At 36.4% G+C, this 13,638-nt stretch overlaps 1 protein-coding gene and 1 pseudogene across 1 annotated transcript; both read right to left on the bottom strand.

Annotated features, from left to right (window-relative positions):
- Positions 1–1,150: 1,150 nt before the first annotated feature.
- LOC132182554 (DEAD-box ATP-dependent RNA helicase 41-like) lies at positions 1,151–4,184 on the bottom strand (annotated as a pseudogene).
- Positions 4,185–7,606: 3,422 nt separating this feature from the next.
- On the bottom strand, positions 7,607–8,530 carry LOC132183001 (uncharacterized). The gene has a single exon (XM_059596385.1). The coding sequence runs from the start codon at positions 8,277–8,279 to the stop codon at positions 7,653–7,655; it is 627 nt and encodes a 208-aa protein (XP_059452368.1). The 5' UTR covers positions 8,280–8,530; the 3' UTR covers positions 7,607–7,652.
- Between the last annotated feature and the right edge of the window lie 5,108 nt (positions 8,531–13,638).

The raw sequence follows: 13,638 nt of genomic DNA, 5'->3' as shown, positions 1-13,638 counted from the left end.
GTAAGAGCATTCTCAATGGAAGAGCCAAATATTACTTTTATCTAGAATAGTTCTTCAAATGTTTAAAAAACCTCTCACATTGGTTGAGCCCAAAATATATGTAAAATAAATATTTGATTAGAAGAACTAAAAAAAAAGTTAAATGTAACAGCACTTTTTAAGGGAACCATTTTACTTTTTAGTGTTTCTCTCCTGCTTTATCTTTTTCCCAAATCTTTTCCCATCTTTTTTTTAGAAATATAGCTAATTGAATGTGGAGACACTTAAAAATTGCTTAGCTAAACTAGATAAAAGTGAGTTTTAAAGAGCCATTTTACATAAAAATATAGCTCTTCCATTGAGAATGCTCTAACAATGTCAATGACTATGGCTTTATTTAAAAATATATATATATATATAATTTTTTTTTTCTTTTTGAAATCAAAACATTAACAAACAACTCAAAATTACTTAATATTTTAAAATTGTTCCCATATTCCTCTCACCAACAAAAACAATAATGCTTCTCCTCATGATTAAGCGTTATTTTTAACTGATTCGATGATTTTAACCTTTTGACATTAACATATTTATCTATTACGCTCGGGACAAAAAAAAAAAAAAAAGGACACGTATCTATTTCAGGTCACGAAACTACAGAGGCCACTAGACAAAGAAAATCATTTGCATCCTTTCCCGTTAACAAGTAAGATCTGAGCTTTCTATTAATGAAGCCTTGAAATATCATGTTTATCGATCTCCTATGCATGCTCAAAACGCTACTCCAGCATTTATTCATCTTGTGTCAAGTGTCAACCAAGACACGTTTTTACGTACATAAACAGACCAATTGACTCTGGTTCATGATCATAAAATCAGCCGAGAGTAGGATATTCCTGTACAGTGTATCGTATATAAAGGTTCTGCATTCAGCGATATAGCTCAACTCTCTGAAAGCAATCATGGAGAGACAATGACGCGTGCAATCATATTGAATGATACTCTTAAACTACCAGAAGTTAATATGCTAGTCACAGGATCCAGCAAATAATCAGTGGGGTGGATTCTTTTTATATCTAATGCTTTACAGTATAAGCAATATTCTACATCTTACTTCAAAGAAATATTTGCAATTGCAGAAAGGGACTTGCATCAACTTAGTATTAATGTCCAAATCCAATAAAAATTGCAGAAAATCCTCAGTAGATAAGTCTCTCCAATATGCATTCAGTTAGCTTAATTATGCAAGCAAACAACGTACTCCCAGAAGAGCACATTTACAAACTGTAACAATCGATATCTCTCATTTCACTTCCGCGACTGCAAGTCAAAGTAGTTTTTCGCTATATACTGACCTCTCTAAGTACGCTGAGATTGGTTGTGTGTGGACCAAAAGCCACAACAACATTGCTAATTGTATACAGTCCTCTCAGTTCTCCAGACCACTAGTTGTAAACGTTGCCTAATTTATCAGCCCGATTTATCAATGTGCTATCAGAAAGTGCTATCAGCATTATTTCTTGCCATACACAGCTATCCAGTGAGTTCAAAAGTGGTAATAATCATGATTAATGCAGCTAGGATGTGAGTTCAGAGTGAAGTACCAATTTACCTTTTTTCTAATGGCAAAATGTCCGTCTGATTTATTGAATATTTCCAAGATGTTGAATTGAAGCCAAAAATCTACGAAGCATTAATTCCAGACGTCAGCAACCGTACGCTTTCTCCTTTTCTGGCCTTCGCCACCAGATAAAAAACCAACTGCAAACCGTGAATTAACAAGCTCCCGAGGTACAGCAGCTCCAGCAGATTTTAAATTTTTAATCAACTCTGGAAACATATTCTTATTTTCTTCATTCACAAACACAATAGCTGTACCCTCCTCTCCCAATCTGGACGCTCTCCCTATCTGATGGATGTACTCCTTGATGGAATTGGGCATGTCAAAAACTATTACCTGTCTCACACCCAGGAGATCAATTAAGACCCCGACCCAAAACCCCAGCGGCCACAATAACTGGAACCTCACCCACCAAAAATGTTCTCACAATTTCTCTCCTCTCCTTCATGGACTTCTCCCCATGCATTGATAAAGCTTTCATCCAAGTGGTGACTGTAATTGCATTAGACAGGAGATCTGCCCCAACTGGTGGCATAAAATGATGCTTACTCATTAAAATGTCAAAAAGCCTTTGCTTTTTATGCTTTGACTCAAACCATATAGCCAGCTGCTTCACAGCCTTACTTGGCCTATTAGGTTTGCCAACAGAGATGACAATAATATCTTTTGCCATACAGCTTGTAATCTTTTCTACCTCTTGTGAGATTGTTGCCGAATACATCAAGGCCTGGGGCTGCGATAGAGCCCTAAAGATCTGCATTACCTGATCCCGGAAACCCCTTTGGAGCATGGAGTCCACCTCGCTCATCTAGAACAAAGATCATTACATCATCTAGTTCAATATAATGCTTTGTTAAAAAGTCAATAACCCTGCCTGGAGTTCCAATGATCAGTTCCACTCCTCCCTCAATGCGGTGTCGTTGTCCAGCCATGGCATCACCACCAAGAAGTGCAGTTCTGAAAGGCAAACTTTTTGAAAGTAACTTAATTAGCGTGTTCCTCAACCTGTATACAGAGCTCTCTAGTTGGTGTTAGAACAATTGCTAATGGCTTTCTCTGGTTTGAGGAGCTCTCAATGCGAATATTTGCACAGCGAGAAACAACTGGAACCAGAAAAGAAGCAGTTTTCCCTGAGCCCGTGTCAGCTGAAACAAGCAGGCTTTTGCCTATCAAAGCAGCTGGGACTGCTTGCATCTGAACAGGTGTGGGCACATCATATCCAGCAGCTTCCATATTTTGGAGAAGCTTCTGAGGAAGATTACAAGAAGAGAATGATAACATGGGTGCCACAGCTAATTCACCCTTCACATGAATTTCAAGCTTCCTTCTGAGTGACTCAGCTGTCTGATCGATAGTTAAAGATAGAGATCCTGATTTATCATCAGAATCTCTAACGTAAAAGCACTCATCAGTTGCAGGTAATTTTTTAGGAGGTGGGAGACCAACCGGCGGCTGTGAGTTGGCAACCCTGCATAGTAGAGCTTGTTTGCATTCCAAGCTGTAGACATCATCATCTGTCTCATCACATATACACTGATCACCATAGCGACGACATATAATACATTTAGGCTCCCCAGGCAGAGCTTCTCTCTGTTCCCTACACCTCTCTTTAATTTTATCTGCTACATCAAGAACTATAAACAAACTCATAAGACACAGGTATAAACTGAGAATTTCTTTTGCAAGCTGCTACGGGACTTAAAACTCCAATCAGAAAGCATCAAGATAGCCATAATGACATGCACTTGAGACTTGCTAGAAGGAGGACTAGAGTCTTTCTTTTAGTACTCCTAAATGTAATGTGACTTTTAAAATCACCATTAGATCAAAATTTAATAATGATTATCTCAAATTTAAAGGTAATTTTAAAAGTTACACCACATTTGAGTCTAGTCAGAATCCTCCTTATAGCATTACTCATCTACCAATTCGCAAGACATCAGCTCCACAATAAAACACACTAGGTTCTCCAGTATTTGTCACTCGAAAGAAAATAAGAATAATAGTGCTAACCAAAGTCGTAACAAGCAATGAGAAGGCCAGAGCGAGCGCTCCAGAGATGAATTTTCATTTGAAATCATACTAAAGAAAATAGAAAAAGTCCTTTCATTTAAGATGTTTATTTATAAGAAAAAAAAAAAGGGGTGAAATGAAACAAAAATATGGAAACGCAAATGCAGGTAGACTTGAGACTGTAATCAGCCAAGGAAACTACAGCAGTTAAAACAAATGAAGATCATCAAAATGTTCTTTTGATGTCTTATTATTTCACGTGTAATGATTTGCTGTAAGAATAAAAATAATTAAGATTCAAGAGTACTGGGTTATTACCGGTGGATACATCACCATTGTTGATAGCATTTCACTCTTGCATTGATTAACCTTGTTCCCCTCTTCCATGGATTGAAATCGAAGAAGAATCCAGTTAACAGAAAATCAGAAACCCTAAAAAGGGAATCCCCAGAGAAAAAGTTATTTGTGTGAGGGGAACAACCCGAAGCAGAGTTGAAGATGAGAATTGAGTTGTATACAATAGAACCAAACAACCAAAAAACAAAAAAAACAAAAAGATAAAAAGGCCCAGCGTTTGTAATTAAAGTCCCCAACTTTATTCGAATCTATATCAATACAAGCAGAATGCGAAATTTCCCAGATAGCGATTACAAATATAAATAGAGTAATACTTATAAATAGAGTAGCAAAGGAATGAAATTCTTCAAATTGTTTCATCGAGGATGCTTCCGCCAAAAGGCTAGGGATAGATGCTGGTGCTGGTCAGCTTCAATCTGGCGTCTACTACGCAAACGTTCTCGGCATCCCGCTGAGAGAGACAGAGAGAGAAGATTAGTTCAAATATCAGAGAGATAGATGAGAGGGGATCATGTGCCTTTAAAACTTAAAGGCTGAGATTTAATCTCACTTAAAAGTGTGTCCTTTAAGTCTCCCTATAAAGCAAACGTCTAACGCCGTTTACTTGGAAAAGAAAAGGCACTGTATGTGTCTCTCGGTCTCTCACACGCACTTTCTCCCTCTGTTCTCTCTAACCTGAACCAGATCTCCAAGGTCTCCTCAGTCCTCACTTTGTTTTCCAACTGTCTCTCTCTCTCTTTTTCTCCAATCTGATTTGAACATGCGTACTCTTATTTCATCCTTTTCAACGTTTTTTTTGGTACTTCTCTCTCTCTCGCGCTCTCTCTCTTGCTTGGTTTATCTCTTAGATGACGGCATGACGCATAGTGCCGGGCTTCGGGTTGACACTTAACAGGGTCAGTGACGACATAGAAGGAGCCACCGCGGCCAACAACTACGTTCCTGCCAAAACCAATGCCACAGTCTGCAAGACGATTGTTGTTTTTTTGCCAGCTGTTGGAGTCACAACGCCAGCAGCCATCAATGGGATTGCCGGTTCCGCCATTAACGTCATAGTTTTAAGCATAGGCAGCAAAAGTGCAAAATTGTGTCCTACTTATCAATACTATTTTAGTTACTGTGTACCCAGTTGAAGATAACCGTTGAAAGTCAAATATTTGTTCATATCTATTACAATACTCTTTGTAACAAAATTATTTCAGTGTGAAAGACTATTGATTCCTTTGGGCTGTATGGAAGCAGCATACACCTTCAAAAAACCAACCGTTAGATTAGTGAGGACAATTGGGTTCTTTTCAGTACAACGTACAGAATTTTTTTATTGGTTTTTGAATAGAAGCAAAACAGAGTCTTTCTTGAGAAACGAAGCAAGAGAGTAGAGATCGAGTGAAAGTGTGTGACTGAGAAACAAAGACAGAGAGTGTTTGCGTTTCCTTTTCTTTTTCCAAGTAAAAGGGATGATTCGATAATCTCTTCAAATAAAAGTTAAACTTGAAGCTAAAAATTTATTTATTTTTAATTTGAAAAATTACTTTAAAAATAATCAAATATTAAACTTTCTACATCTTCCTTAAATTTAGTTAAATATTATTATTTTCTTATTTTTTTTAATTATTTTTTTGTTCTAGATAGATGAAAGAGAAGGAAAATGAATATATAAGACTAAATAACTAAATAACTTTCACTTTTTACCACTTGGCATTTTTTTTAAAAAAAATTTAGTCTCATTAATGAAGGATCACAAGCATAACCTCTTACATCACAGAACAAAAATCTCTGAAAAATCATAGCCGATGCTACGAGGTTACAAACTATAGATACTTACATAAAAATCAAACATTCAAGGTCTATCTATGACATTAATATCCGCTAATCTATGACTACTTTTCAGTTGTAATATCAGATCTGTTATAAACAGATTCTCAATGCATAGGTAGCTCATCTTCTTCGCTCTGAAAACAGATCACATCCACAACCCAAAGGTCTAGACAATCCTTATTCAAACAAAAATACAAACAACAAAAAATAGAGAAAATCCAGCCCCAACAGAAAAATAGCCATAAAAGCACATCTGCTCCTAAGAAGACTAGATCTACTCCTCATCGACCCAAAACAATCGGAAAACTACATCATTTTCCTTGTAGATCTCTCACGAGAGCAGATCTAAAGAAAAAATTATTATTCAAAACAAACAAAACAAGCAATACAGCCAGCAAATCAACAGCGACTGGAGTAGAGGAGATAATGGGCACTGACCAGCGTTGGCACGTGGTGAAGCGAATGGAGAAGGGAGGCGCAGCACCTTGGAAGGTGGGCGGTAGCAGCTGCAATTGCTGATATTGGCCAAAAAAAACACCTACAAAAACAAAAACAAAAAAAAAACAAAAAAAAAAAACTAGAAAAAAAGGCTCAGAAAGGGAGGGGGGTTTAGGAGGGGGGAGAGCAGGAAGGGTTTTTGAGATTTTTTTTTGGCACTTGGCATTTGAAGAGTCTTGTTGATCAAAGTTAAATTTAAAATAGAGTAGAGAGCTTGTTAAATGACTCTTTTTGTGAATTTTTTCAAATTTTTAAAGTTAAATTACTCTTTTTGTGATTTTTTTTTTTTTCATATTTTTAAAGAAAAACCGAATTTAAAGAATCTTCAAATAAAAATAAAAATTAAATTTGAATAGTCACTTTCAAATTGAACAATTCAAATTTAAAAATACTTTATACTGGGCCACTTATTAGGTAAAGGAGGAGGAAGCATTCTTGATTGCCTATAATTTAGACTTGTTAGACTTGGATGCGTGGCTAGAAGGGAGTCTTAAGCATCTCGGAATTTCCGGTGACCCAGTTCCTTGTCTTTTGCATTTAGAGAACAAGAGGTCCTAGCTCTTACAAACGGTATGTGATTATCTTTCATCCGAAGATAAAGAAAATACTGATGTTCGCTGCGTTGCAGTTGATATTTCTCACATGCCCGGTGAGAACAGATTGGGCATATCGCTTGCTTGGGAAGAAAAATATAATGTGGATAGTCCCTTTGGTTTATCAGATGGCCTTTTACTGTAAGCTTCTTGTTTTTCCATTTGATTGGAAGGCGAGTCTCTTAGGAAATCTCAAGAGATCTATATGTGTCTCTCTATGCTTAATAGATTATAGTGTATATTAGGCATTCTCTATCTATTTCATGTTCTTATCCTATGAAAAATACATTAATATAGTCTCACTTAATAGATTATAGTGTATATTAGGCATTCTCTATTTGTTTTTGTCACTTTAATATTATTGGATGAATGGTTGAATAAAATTATAATAACTAGTATTATTCTTGAAAAAATTAAGGGGTGGATATAGTGGTTTAAAAAGATAATACTAATAAATTAATAGGTCGAAAATAAAAATAAAAGCAAGCCCCCCCCTAACTAAAACATACTTTGTAACGTCTTATCTAAATTAAAGATTGTATCGATATTTTTTTAAAATTACAAAAGATTTGCATTCCACTATTCCAGCACGTAGGTCTATCACCATTTTTTTGTTTTTAATTTTTTGAAGTTTTTTTATTTGAGATACATTATAAAATTTTAGTAGTTTGGTAGATAATGTTTAATTTGGAGAAATATTGGAAATTAAACATTTATTTGACGGAGGCGCTTTTACATTTTCGTACAAGGAAATATATATATAGAAGTTTTAGCTAGGCACCCCTCTGCAGCATCTGGTGGTACCTCTTCAAGGACAGCTGCTTCTGCATCAGCATCTGACTATGGAATCTCTTTATGAAGAGGTCTGCCACGTGGTCTATGTCGTCTTCTAGGCTGAATTCCTCCCCTGCCCCTTCCTTTGAAGTCTTCACCAGGTCTATCACGGAACCTCCCAGTCCCGGATCTTCGAAGAACGAGTGGGTGAGATCCGGGTACTTGACATCGTCCTCCTCATCTGCTTCGTCTACGCAGCCGTGTTCCGTCTCCTCCAACAACTCTGTACGAGTTTGGTCAGGGAGGGACTCGTGGGTCATGGCATTAATGTTACCTTCGTACAGTGCAATAGCCAGCTTGCTTTGGTTTTCATCGTCCGAGTACTGTTTGTCATGATATTGATGGCCAAGCAAAGTATGGAGCTTGTGAGAGATGGAGCTCTTTTTTTGCTGAATACTGTGAGAGAGGGAGCTCATCAGGAACTTCTTCTTGCTAAGCAACGACAATATAATCAGGCGAGTCTTGATGGCCCTTGTTTTGCTCTTGAGAGACAGGCTTTTAGCCTTGGCCATTGAGCTCAACGTAGATATTATCTGCTTCAATATTGCAGATGCTTTGTTCTTCATCTTTGGCTTAATTAATTGTATTAATGGACTTGCAAAATGTGTGTGTGAGAGAGAGAGAGAGAGAGAGGGGTTTGTTTGGTGTATTGATTTTGTACTTGGTACAAGCAAAAATTAAAAAGTAGTGGATTTGGCATGAAAGACTACATAGTGTGTGAAGAGGCTTTTATAGTGAGCGTGGATGAGGGATGCCCTGGGCCTTTAATCTTCATTATTGGTCTCATCTTCGGAAAGTGTTAAGATTGTGTCTATTTTGTTTGTTGTATAAGAAATGAAGAAAAAGAAAAGACATGATATGAACGTGAAAGTAAAAGAAAAAAAGCAGATGAAAAAAAAAAAAAAGACAACGTGGCTCTATTCCATTGGTTTGCTTCTCGTATAAAGTGGGTAGGTTAGGTAGGGAAATTCTTTATTATTATTATTATAGCCCCTGGGTCACAAATACCAGAAAAGGGTACACTGATGATAGAGACTGGCTGGGCCATTTCTTTCTTAGCCGTGAGGAGAACCTCTAGAGAATTCGACTTTAGCTTTATTCTTGGGTGAATGACAAAAATGACCGCATGGCTTTTTAGCATTTTGCTTAATTAATTGCATCTCTCTGTGGGGTCCGCACAGTTGTCTCTTTATCGAACGGGGAATTTTCTTTTGCTTAATCGTGTTGTAAACCAGCCTGTGATCAATACGCTAGTACACGAGGCTCAAAACAACTCTAAAGCCTAAGCAGAATATATACCACTGCTCTTTCTTTTTTTTTTTTTTGTAACAATACTACTGCCCTTTCAGTTTCAAAATCATTATACAGTAATTAAAAGAGAAGGGCAGTTTTACTTCATTAACGCCTATGGTGTTAAAATACAAAAAGTAATTCTTTTCATTCTGCAATTCTCGTCTCTAAGAAAACTTAACCTGCAAGGCTATTAAAGCACATTTTTCTTCCATTCCTTTGCTCCGGTCCAACTCTTCTTTTTCCTTTTTCCTTTTTTCTTTTCCCCTAAGATGGAAAAACAACATCTCTATATATATACACATGAACAATTTCCTAATTACAGAAAGGTTCAACAGGGTACAGGGAATAGTTCAAGCACATTTTTCATTTCAAAAGAAGCGAGAGGTTTCATCGCTTTCTGTTTGTCACTCTACAACAAGTTTGTATTGGCAAATTTTAGAATGATAACTGATAAGCCCTTTCAATGGTGCACTCTGGGCTGTAAAGCTCTAAAACAAAAGGTTTAGAAGAATCCTACCTTGCTCTAATTCTTCCATCCTATATTGATTTAATTTCTCATATAATATGATATGTATGTTCCAAAAATATACGATAACCATTCAGCAAACATATTGACTGTTTAAGTCTCCCAAATTCATTTCTCTTTTGGATTTGCTTTTGTAATTAGTTTATTAATACAAGTAAAATTAAAGCACATGTTAAAGGTCCTCAAGTTCTACCACGCACAAACGACTACGATAACAAAATATATATATGTAAATGCACTGTCATTAACCTTGATTTGTTTACAATACAAAGATCCTTATTTATATGGTAGTGTCTAAATACAAGTATAGTAATCAAATTCCCTTAACTTGATTACAATCCCAATATTTGACTACTATCAACCCATAAATAAAAAATATTTGATATCAACTTATTTATGGAATATACGAAAAATATTATATTTTCTGTATATTTTAACATGCCCTCTAGCTCAAGGTGAAATATTATGGAACCTTGAATTTGAAATCCGAAACAATGATGATGGCAATGGCGGAGGCCAGGAACGAGCCGTAGATGGTGGCGACTGCTGGAGGAGATAGAGGCTGGCGGGTGGCCAGCGACGGTGACAGGTGACTAGTGAATGCAGATTCAAAAAGGCCGACAATGGGCCAAACTCCAAAAAGGGCCGACAACGGGCCAAGGATGACAATAAGCCAAACTTCAAAAGGGCCCGACGACAAGCCAAAATCAAAACGGGCCAAGGCTAACAATGAGCCACAAAAAAATTAAAAAAAAAAAGGCCGACTATGGGCTAGGGCCGATGTAACGACCCAAGGAAAAACACTAGCCACACCTATGCTATTACCTCAAAATAACTAGTCAATTTGAACATTCCCTATAATTCATTATAAAGCTCAGTTTAACCTAATAACTAGGCAATGTGATACTTAGCACCCATGACTATTTTTGCAAACTACCCACTCTATGTGGACTTCTTCTCATTTTCTCAATATGGGATCGGGATGTTACAAACTCCCCATTTTAAATTCCTGACGTCCTCGTTAGGGCACATCATGTAATGCTCCAGTACCACATGACCTGACATTACTAGGTGGCTCTGATACCACTTGTAACGATCCAAGGAAAAGCACTAGGGTTTAGGGAATAGTCAATTTGGAGCTTCCCTATAATGAATAGTCAATTTGGAGCTTCCCTATAATTCATTATAAAGCCCAATTTCACCTAGTAATTAGGCAATGTAGGACTTAGCACCCATAACTATCTTTATAAACTACCCACTCTATGTGGACTTCTTCTCATCTTCCCAATATGGGATCGAGGTGTCATAGCCGACTTGGGCCAAAAAAAAAAAAAAATGAGCCAACTTAAACGGTTATTAGATCAGCACATCGAACTTAACAAGCGCGAGGCGAGCGTGATGTGGTCAGTTGGACTTTTTTTTTTTTTTTTAGTCCGGATCTAGTGTGGGCAGCTGCACTATAAGACTATAAGCTTGGCTGATGAGCAAGGATTCAGTGTGGCTGAATGCAAGTGGAATCACGGGCTGCGATCTGGTGCGACATAAGCTGGTGTAACTGTAGGTCTGCAATCCAGTGTGACACGCGGGCAGGTTTTTTTTTTCCACACTGATTTGGATCTAGTGCAGGTAGGTACACTATAGATCTGTGAGCTTCACAGGGCGCAGATCAGGTGCTTGCATCTGCAACTATGAGCCTGATGTGGAGGGTGGAATCTGGTGTGGCAATGCTTAAGAACTAAGTGTGACCTCAATCTGGTGACCCATTCCAAACCTCTGATGGGATGATGAAGAGAGACCTGATACAGTTCAACGTGGACCAAAACTGGATCATGAGCTCTGATTGATGAGGCTGCAGGAAACAGCAATGGATGCCGTTCACGAAGGATGATGGCAGCTTAACGATTTTTTTTTTTTTTTTTGAAAAATATAAAAAAGCCTCTCAAATTACCAGCGGTTTGCAGTATCCCCTAATGTTCAAAAGGTACTAAAGCAACTCCTCAAACTATCAAAATGTATCAAAAAAGCCACTTATTTTTTTTATATTCCTATAATATCCTTATTCTTTTAACAAATAAAGTAATAAAATAATTGTAAACAAAAAAAAAAAAAAAAAAACTCAAACAATTTTTTAAAAATACAAAAAAACCAATGGGTGAATAAATACAAAAAAAAAAGGAATAAATAAATAATTTAGGCCAACTATACTGACTATTCAATATTTATATTGTATTGAAGTAAAATCAAAGATACGGTTCACCAATTCGGTTAAAAATTTGTTTTTATTCACCAATTGATAGATATGAAGCAATTTGTAATTTATGCTAATTACTGTGATTAATTATTTATTTATTTATTATTATTATTTTTTTTTTTTGTATTTATTCCTCGGATGGCGGCAATTGGCAACCAACAAAAAATAAACATTGAAAAAGATTGCGGGTGGCTCAACTAACTCGATTCCGATCAAAAGGCCCATGGGGGCCATTAATTTTTTTCTTGTCTTTATATTTTTTTCTCAATAAAGATTGTGACATTTTGGACTTTCACTTCTTAAAATGCACGTGCGTCCCATAGAAACCTTCTTCCATCAAAGAAAATTGAAATTATTAATATATGAATCCAATTGACAATTTGAGAAATTTAGTAAGAGCATATCCTCAATTTTAGGGGTGCTCAAATGGTTAAAACCGATGGTTATTGGCTATAACCGCAACTGCAACCGCCTTGGGCGGTTATTGATTTTTAATAACCGCTTAAGAGGTTAGCGATTATTTTATAACCGGTGGTTAGCGGTTATTCAATCCAATATTGGGTTTTATAACTACTTTTTTTATTTGGGCTTTTTAAGTGTTTTAGGCCTTAAATTGACCCCTTTTTTGGGCTTATTTTTTGGAATTGGACTATTTTATAGGCTTATTTTAAGGGTTTAAGGCCAAAATGTTCTAAAAAAGACAAAAAAAAATGCCGTTTTTTGGGCCGGCTAATGTTTTTGAATAAGACTTAGTCCAAAACATCACATACCATATTATATATTTCACATACAGTCATAAATAACCTAAATCCATTAATCCAAATACAAATGAAAAAATTAATATATTTTATTAATATATATATATATATATATGAAAGCGGATAGCAGTTATAACCACCTTGTCCTACCTCCTAAAACCGTTAACCGCAACTGCCTTAAGCGGTTAGCAATTTTTAATAACCGCCTACCAAAGCGATTAGTCATTAGCGATTAGCGGGAACCACACCATTTGAGCAGCCCTAGTCAATTTTTAAACATTAAAAACTTCATAAAGGGCAAAAAGTAAAATTTATTTTTTCCTTTTTCCTTTTTATTTTTTATTTTTGAAGCCACACGAACTTATCCATCTGCCTTCACCTTCTCTAGCTCATGGGTGTCCCATCACCTTCGCTGGCCTCAGCACCACCAGCCACCATGTGTATCCTCCTAATTGCACTGGCCTTGCGCGTGGCTCCACTTTTTGGTTTCATATTTAGAATTTAGGTAGATAGTTCTTGGACAAAGTTTTCCTTCAAATTAGGTTGAAGAAATTTTCTTTAACTTAGTTTGTAAGAGTGACATGTGTCTTTTTTTTTTAATAACATGTAAGATGCACATGAGTTTTTAATAAAATTTATTCCAATGTTGTCCCTGCTATTAAAAAAAATATGTGCATATCACATGTTCAAGCCTAGTCTATAAAAGTGACATGTGTCCCATGAACATGTAAGATGCACATGAGTTTTTAATAAAATTTATTCCAACTTATGTGCATCTCACATGTTATTAAAAAAAGAGACACATATCACTTTTATAGACTGGATTGAAGAAAATCCCTCCAACCCAATTTGGAGGAAAACTTTGTTAGTAAATTAATTGGTAATTAATTACCCACACGGATCATTATCCAATAGTTATTGTCATGCCTCTTGCACGTGCACGGTGCATTCCTTCATACCTACCATGTGATGTTAGGGCACATGAACATGTTGAAATATATAGCTCTGATAACATGTTGAAATAATGAATATACGGAAATATGAGCGGAAACAATATTGAAAAGAAACACAAAGAACTTTACGGGTGGTTTAGTGTT

The sequence above is a fragment of the Corylus avellana genome, chromosome ca5 (assembly GCF_901000735.1).
Source record: "Corylus avellana chromosome ca5, CavTom2PMs-1.0".
Taxonomy (NCBI): Eukaryota; Viridiplantae; Streptophyta; class Magnoliopsida; order Fagales; family Betulaceae; genus Corylus; species Corylus avellana.
The sequence above is the reverse complement of the archived record's forward strand: the minus strand, read 5'-3'. Positions and strand labels throughout refer to the sequence as shown.